Source organism: Eucalyptus grandis, chromosome 2, assembly GCF_016545825.1.
Source record: "Eucalyptus grandis isolate ANBG69807.140 chromosome 2, ASM1654582v1, whole genome shotgun sequence".
Taxonomy (NCBI): domain Eukaryota; kingdom Viridiplantae; phylum Streptophyta; class Magnoliopsida; order Myrtales; family Myrtaceae; genus Eucalyptus; species Eucalyptus grandis.
The window spans coordinates 29,110,327-29,125,809 of NC_052613.1; the positions used below are offsets into that span (position 1 = coordinate 29,110,327).

Sequence of the window (15,483 nt, forward strand, 5' to 3'; positions counted from 1 at the left end):
AGGCCACCAACACAAGGAAGGGTGTATGCAGTCACCCAAGAGGAAGCGGAAGCTTCCAAATATGTCATCTCAGGTACGATCCTTATCAATGGTGAAAAGGCATATGCATTGTTTGATACGGGTGCAATGCATTTATTTATGTCTGAAAGATATAGACGTTTGAATAAAATAGAAGTTATGCCTCTTGAGACGCATCTTTGTGTTTCCACGCCTTTAAAGGATATGGTATTGTTTACGCTAGTGTGTGGGAATTGTAAGATATCAATGGGAGGAAAAGATATGGAAATAGACTTGGTTGTAATGGCTATGTATGATTTTGATGTTATTATAGGAATGGATTGGCTTCGTAAGTATCGGGCCAGAATGGATTGTTATAGAAGAGTGATCCAATTCGTTTTACCTGATCAGTCTAGTTGTGAATTTTTAGGAGGTCAGACCCATCTACCTGTAGCACTTATTTCAGCAATAGAAGCCTGTGCATTACTTGACAAAGGATCTCAAGGATACCTGGCCATAGTTAAAGATTATGCAAGGGAGGAGCTTAAACTTGAGGAAGTTCGAGTAGTTAATGAATTTCAAGATGTATTTCCTGAGGAGTTGTCTGGATTATCACCAGAGCGGGAAGTTGAATTTGAAATTGAATTAATGCCTGGAACAGGACCAATATCAAAAGCCCCATATAGGATGGCCTTAGTCGAATTGAAGGAATTGAAAGTGCAACTACAGGAGTTGCTTGACAAAGGATTCATTAGACCAAGTGCTTCACCTTGGGGTGCACCGGTCTTGTTTGTGAAAAAGAAAGATAGATCGATGCGCTTGTGCATTGACTATAAGCAACTGAACCAGGTGACCATTAAAAATAAATATCCTTTGCCTAGAATTGATGACATGTTTGACCAACTCCAGGGAAGTTCGGTCTTCTCTAAGATTGACTTAAGGTCGGGATACCATTAGCTAAGAATTAAGAAAGAGGACATTCCTAAGACTGCGTTTGGGACTCGTTATGGACACTACGAGTTCCTTGTTATGCCATTTGGATTGACTAACGCGCCAACTGCATTTATGTATCTAATGAATAGGATATTTAAGCCTTATTTAGACCACTTTGTGATTGTATTTATTGATGATCTTCTGGTATATTCAAAAGGGCTTAAAGAGCATGAACAACATTTAAGGATAGTTTTGCATACCCTAAGAGAGCATAAGCTGTATGCCAAGTTTAGTAAGTGTGAGTTCTGGCTGGACCAGATAATATTTTTAGGGTATGTGGTATCAGGAGAAGGAATTGCAGTAGACTCGGCAAAAGTTGAAATGGTAGTAAATTGGTCGAGACCGACAACACCTACTGAATACGAAGTTTCTTAGGACTGGCTGGTTATTATAGAAGGTTTATTGAAGGATTTTCACGATCGGCAGGTCTTTTAACTAAATTGACCCGAAAGAATGTGAAATTTGAATGGAATGGGGAATGTGAAAGGAGTTTCCAGGAGCTTAAAAGGAAATTGACCTCAGCTCCAACCCTGACTATACCGACTGGACCTGATGGTTTTATAGTATATAGTGATGCATCTCACAAAGGACAGGGATGTGTTTTGATGCAACATGGCAAGGTCATAGCCTATGCATCTAGACAATTGAAACCCCATGAACTGAATTACCCAATGCATGATTTATAACTAGCAGCTATAGTGTTTGCCTTGAAGATATGGAGACACTATTTGTATGGGGAGAAGTTTGAGATTTATACGGATCATAAGAGCTTGAAATATCTGTTCTCACAAAAGGAGTTGAACATGAGACAAAGGAGGTGGATGGAGTTGTTAAAAGATTATGATTGTGAGATAAGATACCATCTAAGGAAAGCGAATAGGGTAGCGGATGCTCTTAGTCGTAAGTCGGCTATGGAAATGGCTAGTTTAAGGATGGCAGAATGGGGGTTGTTAAAGTCTGTAGCAGACTCGGAGTTTAAATTGGAAATGGATTGTTTTAATGGTATGCTTAGTGCATTAAGAATAGAACCCGAGATTATTCAGAGAGTTAAAATCTTGCAAGAATCTGACCCAGAGATTTTGAAAGTGAAAGATGCTGTGTCTTTAGGAAAAAGACCAGAATTTCATGTCTCTGAAGATGGAGCGGTGAGATGCCAAGGACGACTCTGTGTTCCCAACAATGAAGAATTAAAGAAGGAAATTCTGTCGAAGACACATAAGAGTAATTATAGTATTCATCCGGGTAGTACAAAGATGTACAGGAATTTACGTCAGCAGTTTTGGTGGAATGGTATGAAGGCAAATACGGCTAAGCACGTTTCTCAATGTTTGACGTGCCATCAAGTAAAAGCGGAGCATCGTAAACCCGCAGGGTTCTTGAGATCATTAGACATACCAGAATGGAAATGGGAGCATATAACAATGGACTTTGTGCAAGGATTGCCAAGGACATCAAGTGGTCATGATTCTATCTGGGTAATAGTGGACCGTTTGACTAAATCGGCTCATTTCCTAGCGGTTCGCATGGACTACCCAATGGATAAATATGCGGATATATATGTAGGTCAAGTAGTACGCCTACATGGTGTTCCAGTGACTATTACCTCAGATTGGGATTCGAGATTTACTTCGAACTTTTGGTGAAATCTTCAAATTGCATTAGGAACTAAGCTTCAGTTTAGTATAGCTTTTCATCCCTAGACAGATGGACAAACAGAAAGAGTAATCCATACATTATAGGATATGTTGAGGGCTTGTGTAATTGATTTCAAAGGAAATTGGGATGAAAGATTGCATTTGGTGGAGTTTGCCTATAATAATAGTTTCCAGAAAAGTATAGGCATGGCTCCTTATGAAGCATTATATGGAAGGAGATGTAGGACTCCTGTCTGCTGGAATGAAGTAGGTGAAAGAAAATTGACAAGACCTGAACTGGTACAAGTTACCACTGAAGCTGTTGAAATTATCAGGAAAAGACTTAAAACAGCTCAGAGTAGGTAGAAAGACTACGCAGATAGGCGTAGAAGGCCTTTGGAATTTAGCGTGGGAGACCATGTATTCCTTAAAGTATCTCTAATGAAAGGGATATCTCGATTTGGGATGGAGGGTAAGTTAAGCCCTAGATTTGTTGGACCTTTTGAAATACTCGAAAGGATAGGGGATGTAGCTTATCGCTTAGCACTACCTCCTAAGTTGGGAAATTTGCATGATGTGTTTCATGTATCGATAAGAAAAATATTTTCTAAGACTTTACCACTTAGGCATGCATCACTTACCGACCTATAAATCCATCAAATATGAATTTGCCTTTAAATTCGGACAAACTTATTTCATATTTCTGTTTCATCGTTGTCATCAAATGCTCATTTGCTTTAAAAAAATATTCGTTTGGATTTTAAAAAGAAGCAAAAGAGAAAAGAAGCAAAGTATATATAGCCCTCATGAGAATCTTCCAGTTGAGTAGCCTGCTCTCCCCCAACGTCTTTTGTGTTCTAATAAACTAAAAAAAAAAAAAAGAAGCAAAGCATGCAGAGACATTTACTTGAGCAATGTACAACTGCGAGGTAGAGTAAATAAAAATAATAATAAGCAAGAGTGCAAAGTGCGAACTTGAGATCGACAAGCTCAAGGTTCGCCTAGCAATAGCCAACGACTAGCCAAGAAATAAGAAAATGAGAAACAAAGAAAAGAAAATAAATAGAAAAGAAAAAGGAAATTAAAAAATAATTCGAATAAAAAAAGAAAAGAAGAAAAAAAATGAAAATAAGGAAGTGAGGATTTATAGAGGTGTGAGATAAGAGAGATCAAGTGAGGAAAATATTTTTCATTTTTCAAAAGTGGAAAATATTTTCCCCTAATTTAGAAGACTTTTTTCTTTTCATGAAAAAAATCTTGCCTAAGGAATTCATTTTCCGTGAAATGAACACTGGAAAATCTGGAAAACGTTTTTCTGGAAATTATTTTTGAGTTTTTGTTTATAGATAGATATACTTGCATCTTAAACTAGAGAAAGAAAATATCAGAGCCACATTTAAGTTAAAACTCGAAAATCTTCTCAGATCTTGATATACTCTTCAAAAAAACTTCCACGCCGTGCCATGCATCGTGCTAATTCTTACCCCGGCTCGCCTGTTGGATTTCTGCTTATTTGAACGGTTCATGAATTCGAGCTCAAGCCCGCGAGATTGTTGAGCTCAGGGTGGGCAAAGCTTTGTTTGATATCGGCGGCGATGGAGGCGACCGCAGAGCTCGACGACAGGCAGAATAGAGGAGAGAGAAGACATGCACTGCAGGGCTTGGGGTTGCAACGGTATGGTGGCAATAGACAGTAGACACTGCCGCCCATCTTCTTGGGGTTGTTATTTAAAAGACGTTTATTTATTTATTTATTTATTTTGTTGTTGTTTTCAATCTGATCATGTATATGTGTATAAAAGATAACTCATAAAAAAGATTTGATGGTGATATGCCCAATAAAAATGTAAAAGTCTATAAACACGCGATTGAGTTAAAAAATTATCTATGATAAATTTTTTCTAGATTTTATTGGACAGTTATTCCATAAATTTGCTTGACAATGTAGAAAATAATTAGGTTTCTTCGAAATTTCTCTTTTCAACAAAAATAATTTTTATAGTAGTAAAATCTAAAACTAAAAAGAAAACACAATGCCTTTAACATATATGAGATATCCACAATACACAGGAACAAAACATGTGATATTCTTATTTATGGCAACCAAATCCTACATATAGAAAAACTAACAAAACAAGGAAAGTAAATAAATTGGGGGCTACCTTTTTAAATTGCAATTGAATAATTAAAAGGCAACTTTTCTTTTTAATGAAAATGGGGGTGGATTTAGTCATAAAAGGGGTGAAAATAGCGTCACCCGTGAAAAAAATTAGCATAGTTGAAATGAAGTCTACGTGAATGATTTATTTCTTTCGATGCGATTTTTCCAACCGTAGTTGGACATGAAGTCTGCATGGCATAGTGAAACAATGAACTTTTTCTTTGGCAAGAAAAAAATGCTTTACTGTGATTTCAAACTGAATTGCAACATTATGGACACTAATTATGTTCAACTATAATATAAATTGCAGCCCTTCATGTCAGTTTCCGGTGAATTTTCATCCTTTGCAGGTTTTATCGAGGATATAAAAGAGAAACCACATAGAATGAAATTTGCAAGATTTCGTTTCCTTAATTTGCACGATGTGCGAAAATGGAAAAGAGACTACATTATAAGATCTCAAGTTCGTAAGAATCTTGAAAAATCTTGATACATGTCATCGCCATCATTTCTTGCGGTTACCTGTCGAGTTCATTAAGATCTCGACCCCCATACCATAAGGAAGATAGAGAAGGAAGATGCAGCTTCTTCTCGCAGCTCCATTTGCCGCAACGCTCTTCTGTATCTTGCTTTCGTCCACCTCAGCGGCGGACTGTGGAGCCGGAAACAATGGGCTCAAGGGCAACACGATCACCGTCGACCAGCACGGCGGCGGACACTTCACCTCGGTTCAAGCGGCTATCGACTCCGTTCCCTCAGGCAACAACGAGTGGATTAGCATCCGAATAAATCCCGGGACATATAAGTATCGTCTTCCGTGCTCGTAGTTTTTGAGTTTACGTTGTTCTTGTCGCCTGTCGAAGTCGATGCGTGCGTTGGTTAGAAAGTTCTAAGGGTTGATCACATGTTTCAGAGAGATGGTGACCATCCCGCCGGACAAGCCGTGCATCTTTCTTCAAGGAAAGGGCCGTGATTCGACAATAATTACGTACAATTCTCATGAACAAACAGATACGAGTGCTACTTTCACTTCCAGCCCGGACAACATAGTCGTCCAAGGCATTACTTTTAAGGTCGGTGCCGCTTTCGTGTTCCGAATAGATACATGATTGGCATTTGTTCCTCGCAGATGATTCTGCAGGCATTAACTTCTTTCCTCGTTTCGTTGTTCGCAGAATTCGTACAACCGGTACTGGAAAGAGTCCAACGAGCCGCCTCTAGTTCAAGCGTTGGCGGCGAGGGTATACGGAGATAAGTGCGTGTTCTTCGAATGCGGATTCCTGGGGTTGCAAGATACGTTGTGGGACGTGCAGGGCCGGCATTACTACGGCTCATGCTACATGGAGGGCGCGATCGACTTCATCTTCGGCAGTGGCCAATCCATTTTCGAGGTACAACGCGATGGTATAGCATGGATAGCAGGCAGTTCCGATCAAAAGCCGTCTAGATTAAGCAATTTGCCCTAAAACTAATCAAAATATCAGTAATGGTTAGTTTTGTTCGATGTACATATCCGATGTCTGAAACGGTTGAAATCTTCACACATGTAGGACTGTACCATGAACGTCACGGCTACTTTGCCGCCCTACCGTCTTCAATACAGTTGCATCACAGCTCAGGGTCGAGCATCGCCTGGCGACCCAAGCGGGTTCGTGTTCGAACGGGGTGCCGTCATCGGGAGCGGTCCATATCTCCTAGGGAGGGCATATGGTCCTTATTCCAGGGTCGTATTTCATAAGACATTGCTGTCGGCCGGTGTGGCGCCGCAAGGTTGGGATCCTTGGTATTTTCAGGGACGCAAGTAAGTTCACTCGACCGAAGATCTCGCTTGATCTCACTGTTTCGATCGATTTCTTTGTGCTCCTTCGCCCGATTGATCATCTGGTTAAATATCTCTTCGGGTGAATTCCAGGGACAACATCATGTATGCCGAGGTGGATTGTGAAGGAACAGGTTCGGACACTTCACAGAGGGTACAGTGGGAGAAGCATCTCGACAAGACACAGCTTCAATATTTCTCCAGATCATACTTCCTTGATCAAGAAGGATGGCTTGCCAACACTCCATTAGGGAAAACATTCGAGTCCTAACGAAAACAAATGGATTCGTTTTACCGTTGACATGATCTCTTAGGTAGATATTTTCCGATGCTATTTCGACGGATGATCTGCAATTACATTTTTAAGGTAGACTTTCTCGTCATGAAAAGAGATCATATGAAATTATTTTCTTCCTCACATGTTTTATCTTTTCCTGTATAAATGTTGGTAAGAAATGCATCTTCTCATTGTTTGGATTTTCTTACCTTTTTTTTTTGTAGATCAAATTGGATTTTCTTACTCTTCTTTTTTTGGTCGAAGGATTTTTTTACTTCAAATTACTGTATATAAAGCCAATGAATTGTAGCATATATATAAGATAAATAACGTAATTCTTCTATTTCAAATAAGAATAATCAAACAAACAAAAAGTTCTATTTGTTTCGTAAAAAATGAATGATTCAAAATACATTTTCTTATAAATATTGAGCGTAAACTGATCAAGATCGATGCTACCATTTGGAAGAACTCAATAGATTCAGCAGTCGACCCCGCGGGAAGAAGCACTCGATGCTGGACCCAAATCGGCCCCTCGCCGTAAAAAGAACCGCCAAATCGCAAACCCCACTTCCTAGAGACATGCTATGCAGAACAAGAACGAAGAACATCGATGTTCCCGGAATTCATGGAATATCTTTGAAAATATGAAGCTTTGCCCTTCTTCTTCTGCTCCTTTAAAGTTCGTTTTCACTAGAATTGGACTTCGGTTTTTGCACTTAAGGGTGTCCGGGGTAACAGGAATTGTGGAAATGGCGGATGCTTTTGCTGATTTCATGACGTTTTGCTATCCGAGGCAAAGAGAAAAGTGCGGTTCTATGTCCGATTTTTATAGACCTTTCAAACTTCCATCCAATCCATCGATTTTTGGGACTAGCCATGCACGGGAAAATTATCCAAATAATCATAAATCTATTATACTTTTATCAATTGAATCTTAAACTTTTCGATTTTACCAATTTAATCTTAAATCTTTTTATATTTTGTTAATTCAATCCTAAACATTTTCATTTCTATCAAGTTGAATCAATCCAGTTAATTTTGATTGAAAATTGATGAATTGCATAGCCGACGCTAACGTGGCACTTTTTAAATAATATTTTGTCCAAAGCTCACAAGGGGTGCAATGCCCTTGCCCAGGGTTGATGAGAATCTATTGGCCCAGTTGGTTAGCAACGCTTTTCAGCTAGATCCAAACCCCCCAAAAACATTAAAAAAAAATTATTACAAAAATGTCATGTCGGCGTCGATCGTCCACATTAATAATTTTCTATTAAAATTGACTAGATAAATTAAATTAACAAGAAGTAAAAAAATTTAGAACTGAAATGACAAAACTGAAATGTTTATGACAGAATTGAGAAAAATGTAATAAATTTAAGACTTTTCGGATAAAATTTCCAATCCTACCCGTCGGATCAAATGGGGAGAAACAAAAATTTCAAAACCATCTCAACTTCAAACAAAACATGGTCTTTTTTCGAAAGAAAACCCCATTAAGAGTCCGAGCTAATTTTCGCCAACCCAGCAAGCTGAATTGGGTCAACGTGCAAGATATTTTGGACAAAATTATGAGTGCATCCCTAATCTTCGCTAACCCCGCAAATTGGACTGGGTCAAAATTTCGACCAAAAAAAAAAAGCCTGAGCCAAAAGCAAGACCTTTTGGACAAAATTGTCCCTCGCTTTGGCCCCCGGAATGAGTACGTAACTTGCACGACAGGCCATTTAGGATTTTTATGTGGTGACATGTCAAACACTGTCCATTTTATTTTTTCGTTACTCAGAATAAAAAATAATATAAATTTTCTTAATAACACTTTTATTTCGAGAAATGGATTTATGATAGAATCACGAAGTAAAATTTTTTAGAATAATTTAAAAAAATCAAGCATCTTTTTTTCTTTTTTAAATTTTGAAAAAAAAATTTACGCCTATATTAAACGCATTTTTATTCAAAAAATATCAATTTTATATAATTATTAAACGCTTTTAAATACTCAAAAATTCATTTATGAAATAAAATAAGAAAAAATCATCTTTGAACATAAATTATTTTGGAAATAGTCGATAAGATCAAGGCCCAAACTCTTATTCGAGATGATGACTTTCATATCTGAAAAAAAAAAATTATCGATTGATGAACTCGCTAATACATCTTCGGTTTCACAACCGCGAAGGAAAGTTGACCGTATATTCGTAGTTCCTTATTATTCTTGCCTTTCCTGGCCAAAGAAAGAGAAAATCTGATCTTGACTTTCCTCTTGTCCCATCTCCACCATCCTTTTTTTTGGAACGTCGGCATGCAAAATGGCAAGCCTTCCGGTCACAAAATTAGTAAAATAGATAAGTCATTTTCCCTTTATTCTTTTTTGGCCCATCATTTTTATATATAAAAAAAAAACACCCAAGAATTGAGAAAAGATAAAACCAAATAAAAAAAAAATTTGAGCTTCGTGCACTCGCCAGCCACCAAAGCTCTACCACTCTCTCTCTCTCCGCAGCCATTGAATCTTCCGCCACCGCCACCGCGCAAGGCTCGATTTTTCTCACAATTCGATCGAAGAAATCGTCATCTCGATTCAACCCATTTCTCTTTCTCCCTCTCATGAGCTTCTGGATTCGTCGCGAGGGTCGAATCCGTCGTTCGCCGCCGCAGCAGCCTGCATGAGTTTGTGCGCGGGGGCTCGAGCAGCGGTCGGTCCTTCAGGCTCAGCCACTTGAATTGGAGGAGGAGGAAGCTGCTCCGGATCGGTGACCCGCCATGCCCGTCTCCGTCGCCGTCTCCGTCGCGAGCCCGCCCTCGCTCCCCAGGGTCGCTCGCTCGCCGCCGCCGCCGCCGCGGCATTCCGCCCGCGTTCGCCGTCGCCTCGCTTCTTGCCGATGGGTGAACTTCAGCAGCCACCCGCTCGATTCCGGAAGGTTGGGTTTTTGCTTCTGACTTCTATGGGTGGTGTTTTTTTTTCGTTCGCCAGTTGATTTGGATGGGTTTTTATTCGATGAGCCATAGGAGAGAGAGAGCAGGAAAGGTCGGGCTTTTTTTTTTTTTTTTTTTTTTTGGGTTGTCAATTCGAAGTGATTGTGCTTGAAGGGGCGGTCACTGCAATCTGCTACGGTGTATCGAGAAATGATGCATGTTTGAGGACTAGAAGAGGAGTTGCAGTTGTGCTTTCTTGCTTCTCTGTGGTGTCTTGCTCACTTATTGAGGTGTCATTATTGCTAAGGAAATTGTGAGCTTAAGAAGGCTTTACTTAGTTATACTTTTGCTCTTGTACTGCTATTGCATCCAGAGACAAGGCAGAGATATTTCTTCTATGTATGGTACTGTTGTGTTCAACTACTGGGTTGCCTCAGTGGCCACCCTTCTCACATGAAAAGGGGGAGATGGGGAGTTCGATTCCATACCTTCTCAAGGAGGCCAGGGGTGGTAACGTTTAGTTTTAAATTTGGAGTTGGACTCTCATATAAAGAGTCAGGGTAAAAGTCTTAAGAGGGAATTGAGAGTTAGAGTAGGACAGACAAAAAAATAAAAATAAAAGTAGTACTGTTGTGTTCAGAAAATCTAACTTCATTGGAGTTCATTTTTTCTCCATCATCATGTAAGGAAAAGGAAGTGAGTCTGATGACAGTTGTTACCTTGCTTCAGTTGAAGGGTCCTGGTTGTGGTAGCATGGTAACGATCATATATATTCAGATTATTAAAAGGATCATTTGTGACATGAGTAATTTTCTTCAACTGTGTTCTAATTTGCAGGTTTGAGCATTTGAGTTCCAGGTGTTCAATAACAAATACAGATGTACAGTATGATCATGTTGCCACAGATGATGAGGCTTTGAGTGAAAAATCAGTCATAGAAGCCGAATGTCCAGTCCCTGTTGTTCACCTTAAACCTGAAATCCTTGAGTCTGACTCTTCAAGTTTACTGACTGAAAGAGATTTTGTGGATAATCTCTTGACAGCCTTGCCTGTACGTTTCCCATGAATCTATTAAACACTTTTCATCTCGAATGCAGTCTCAAATTGACTTTTTCTTCTGTCGTGGACTTACTTTCCTTTTCCCATCATTGTCTGTATCTGTAGGTTTTGTCAGTGGAGGAGCAGAATGCCCTCGCAGCTATTCCAGCCCACCCGGCAGGTTTATATGGTAAGAAAAGAAAAATACAAATCATAGTAGACTCCCTTGTTTCCCCCCTGGCAGTCTGTTATTGTGTCTCTTGTTTGATGCAATATATGAAGTTGGTAGCAGAACCGAATAAAGGAAGTTGTCTATTGGCTGTACGTGCCTCTTCTTCTTTTGTTGAAAAGAATAAAGAAAGATCTGGGTTCTGGTTGAAAAGAATCTGGGTTTTGATTTGGGAAGATGGATGAGGAAAGTGGTACAAAAGTGTATGGGCCCAAAGATGAAAGATCTGAGTCTGATAGCCACCTTTCCCAGTGTCTGCATCTCTGATAGGTTGCAAGTTAAGCTTGGTTTTGAGAAATGAGTTAGCGCTCAACGGAGAACAAGAGAATCTTTTCTTTGTTTTTCCCTTTCCTAGTAATTTCTAGGAAGTGTGCATCAGAGAAATGAGCTGGCATGGTCCTTAGTAACTTTTCTCTTTTTGGCTGGAAGTAGAATGAGTTTATTGAATAAAACAATGGACTAAGAATTTTATTGTATCCTTTACGAGTATTGTATTTCTTACTTTATGAGTATATATGGAAAATCTTGTTTGGCCGCACAAAAGCACGAACTATACTCAAAGAATTATTAGTTAACTAAAAGAATATGACATGGAAGAGTCAATGTTCATATATATATATTTATTTATTTGAAAAGATCAATTAGGTTGAGTTCTTGATCAGCTGTGCTAGAAAAAAGGTAACAATTAACATTTAATGAAGGAGAACTGCATATCAAATTCCTTTCTATTCATAACTTGCAAGATCTGAAATTCACATCCACAGCACCTGCATCGAGCATGATACCCAGTGCACTCAATTTCCATGACAACTGCACTATGAGCATGACGCAACTTGTAAATTCCTTGGTGTTAATAGATGGAGTTTAAGATAGGTTCTTTAATGCAAGCTTTAAATAGGTGAAGTATTGAATTGACATTGCACTTTGCTACCATTGTTCTAATTTGGAGAGCCTATGTCTCAGCAATGTATGCCAGTTGCTTAACTGGAAATCTGGTGGAACAGTTATGGAATTTTGCTTGGCCATCAGCTATAGCACTGCTTCACCCAAGCCTTCTTCCAGTGGCAGTCATGGGGTTTATTGCAAAGGTATGCTCTAAGACATGTCTTAAGGATTTGGCGCACAACAAGAATCTTCCTAACGCTTTTTATGCACAGCTTGCAATAATTGCTGGAGGCCCTTTAGTTGGAAAGCTCATGGACTCTTTTCCCAGATTGCCGGCATATAACTTTTTAAATACTCTTCAGGTAAAGTATTCTACTATGGCCATACATTCCTGCGAAAAATTATGAGAACTTAAGTTTGCAACATTTTTGTAAATTGACTTTGCTGTTTCTCTCAGGCAGCAGCTCAATTGTTATCTGCGGCAATGATAATTCGAGCTCATTCAATTCCATCTACTTCTGCATCAGCTGTGATTCTTCGTCCTTGGTTCATTGTGCTTGTATTAGCTGGTGCCGTTGAGCGTCTGTGTGGCATAGCCCTCGGGGTTGCTATGGAGAGGGATTGGGTTGTGCTGGTATCTCCTTTCACAAAGCTTTTCATGTTTCTGTAAAATGCACATATGGCTTCTCTTTCTTTCTCCTTCTTGAAGCTTAACATTTTCTCACCCTTTAGTCTAACTTTATGCAGTTAGCAGGAGTGAATAGGCCGATTGCACTTGCTCAAGCCAATGCTATTATTAATCGGATTGATCTTCTCTGTGAGGTATTGTCAAATCTCCTTTATCATACAATAATTGGGGTCCTGAATCTCTGGTCCGGTTATCCTGTCGCTGCAAATTGTCGTGCATGTAGCCTGTATACATGTTTGGAGTCATTTTTTTTAGAAAATTAAAGAAATCATGCTAGCATAAACACGAGAAGAGGTTTGTCACTGTTAGACTTCTCTTCTGAAAAGTGTGATTTTAATAAATAAGTACAGATTGCTGGAGCCTCTCTGTTTGGCATTCTTCTTGCCAAATACGACCCGGTGACCTGCTTAAAGTCGGCTGCTGGTTTAATGATATGCTCGTTGCCTGTGACGGTAATATCTCCACATCCTCTGCCAAATCTTTTTGGATTAAAATGTGTGTACATGTTTAAGCCTGAACTTCTGAATCATTTTCCAGGTTTTTCTCACATGGTTGACTAACAAGCTTTCAACGGGTGTTTTGGATCGCCCTAAATCCTTGCATAATTGTTGCAAATCATGCAATGGTGTAACAGTGAATGAGAATGATAGTATAGGTAAGTCTTTTGAGACATCACGCATTATAAGGTAATGTTTTGATATCTGATTTAACCTCTTGAATGTCTAGCAGGTGTAGGTGTAGACGCTATCAAGCTGGGTTGGAAGGAATATATACAACAGCCTGTTCTACCTGCAAGCCTCGCTTATGTGCTTTTGTACTTTAATGTTGTTCTGGCTCCTGGAAGTCTGATGACAGCATTCTTGACGCAGCGCGGTACTTATCCATATTTGCTGATATAATCCTTAATGAGAATCCCAGTTCTGCAGAATGTCCATAGCTTCGATAGGCCAGTATTGTCTGACCAGTATTTAGAAGTATGAACTATCTTCAAAGTGGCTGTATTGTCATATCATGGTCCATTATTGTATGTTTTCTTATCATATCTACTGCCATTTTAATTATCATTCAAGGAGTGAAAATAGGTTAATCAAAAACCTTAAGGGGCATTAGTTTGTTTAGAACAAGCACAAAGTAAAGTTTCTTGCAAATAAAAGAACTAAGTGCATTAACATCATCTTCATTTCTGGCTTATGTAAATCACTCTATAAGGAGAGAAATTGGTGATCCTTTATATGGGACATCCCTTACTCAACTACGTTGCACAGAAGCTTTCTTAAGAAAACCTTTCCCCATCTTCTCAGCATGTTTCATGCTACTTGAATATTATTTGGTGGAAATTCATGCAGGTTTGAATCCATCTGTAATTGGAGGTTTTAGTGGGTTATGTGCCGTTATGGGTGTTGCGGCAACATTTGTGTCTGCAAACCTAGTCAATCGCCTTGGAATATTGAAGGTTGGAGTGGGATATTTATATACCTTCCATAACTTTCTGATTCCTTTCTCCTCTGGGCATGGTTTTTACTGGATACACTGTTGCAGGCTGGAGCAGCAGGTTTAATCTTTCAGGCTTCACTTCTTACCATTGCTGTAGCTGTGTACTGGAGTGGGTCTCTTTCTCAGCAGTACCCTCTTCTCTTTTTCCTCTCGTTAATCGTAAGGATCCTACTTCTCTTACAAATTTTGCACAATTACCTTATTTCTGCAATTGAGAGAATATCGTGTGAACTTATGTCGTGATCTACTAGAGGATGGTAAAAACCTTGGCTCAATCAGTTTCTTACTTTTTGAGGTCTATCAATCCGATATCATTATGTGAACCTAAAGGCCTAAATATCCACATGGAGAATCATGAATCTAATTAAGCAACATAAGAATATTTGCAACAAAAAGCTTGAGATCAATTTCAAATTGCATAACATCTATTAGTCCCCACGAACTCTACATCCACAAGGCTCAAACATAACATCTATCCTTTCTGTCTCCTCTCTTTTATTTTTCCCTGTGAACGGAAGGCTAATTTTTTGAACTACATGAAGTGAACAGGCCAAAATGAAATTTCAATAATAATGTGTGCGTTGCATGCACGTGGGTAAATTCATCATAGTAGAATTATCAATGTTTTCATGTTATTGATGTGGGCTGTTTGTAGGTATTATCGAGGTTGGGTCACATGTCCTATGATGTGGTCGGGGCGCAAATTCTTCAAACCGGGATTCCCTCTTCCAAAGCTAATCTTATCGGGACGACAGAGATATCTGTAGCGAGCTTGGCGGAATCTGTGATGTTAGGAGTAGCGATAGTTGTCAATGATTCTTCGCATTTCGGAATTTTAGCGATGTTGTCGCTTGTGTCTGTGGTTGGGGCGGCCTGGATGTTCTGTAGGTGGTTGTTGAACCCAACAGACGAGCAAAGGAGTCTTTTTGCGTTTGATTTTCAGTAATAGCATTGTAAATGTCTGTACAAGTCGCAGTAGCTCTAGAAATCCATTTTTCATTTGCATAGTTGTACATTGCATTCAGAACAATTTTTTATAGGATGTATCCAGAAAATGTTGACATGACATGGACATTGAACTCATCATATTTATACCAGAGGCAAAAATCCTTCTGATTGTAAGTTTACTGAACCATCAGAACTCTCTTTAAGAGCTTGATGGAAGCTGAGAAGGATTAGGTATTGGCCACGAATGAGATTAGTGAAGCTTTTATTCATGGATTAGAAATCAATGAGTAGGGGAGGAAACCGTTTGGTGGACTGATGAGCATCGAAGGTCCTATTGTACTTAGGGCCTGTTTGGTTCGATTTTGGGGAAATGCCATTGGGAGAATGCAAATATCTTTGAAGTA

The 15,483-nt window shown here is 39.2% G+C and overlaps 2 protein-coding genes across 3 annotated transcripts; both read left to right on the forward strand.

The window, feature by feature from the left end:
- The first annotated feature begins 5,363 nt into the window (after nucleotides 1-5,363).
- On the forward strand, nucleotides 5,364-6,875 carry LOC104428282 (putative pectinesterase 52). Its single transcript, XM_018866078.2, has 5 exons — nucleotides 5,364-5,608; nucleotides 5,699-5,858; nucleotides 5,961-6,176; nucleotides 6,336-6,586; nucleotides 6,698-6,875. The coding sequence occupies exons 1-5, from the start codon at nucleotides 5,364-5,366 to the stop codon at nucleotides 6,873-6,875; spliced, it is 1,050 nt and encodes a 349-aa protein (XP_018721623.2).
- Nucleotides 6,876-9,322: 2,447 nt separating this feature from the next.
- LOC104428245 (solute carrier family 40 member 3, chloroplastic) lies at nucleotides 9,323-15,258 on the forward strand. 2 transcript variants are annotated; one of them, XM_010041244.3, is made up of 13 exons: nucleotides 9,323-9,802; nucleotides 10,635-10,848; nucleotides 10,962-11,025; nucleotides 12,028-12,152; nucleotides 12,222-12,311; nucleotides 12,407-12,583; nucleotides 12,697-12,771; nucleotides 12,988-13,089; nucleotides 13,175-13,292; nucleotides 13,364-13,510; nucleotides 13,984-14,090; nucleotides 14,177-14,290; nucleotides 14,787-15,258. In XM_010041244.3, the coding sequence occupies exons 1-13, from the start codon at nucleotides 9,645-9,647 to the stop codon at nucleotides 15,075-15,077; spliced, it is 1,782 nt and encodes a 593-aa protein (XP_010039546.2). In that variant the 5' UTR covers nucleotides 9,323-9,644; the 3' UTR covers nucleotides 15,078-15,258. The 2 variants fall into 2 exon arrangements, with proteins under 2 accessions (XP_010039546.2, XP_010039547.2); XM_010041245.3 differs by having other exon boundaries at nucleotides 13,367-13,510.
- Nucleotides 15,259-15,483: the final 225 nt, after the last annotated feature.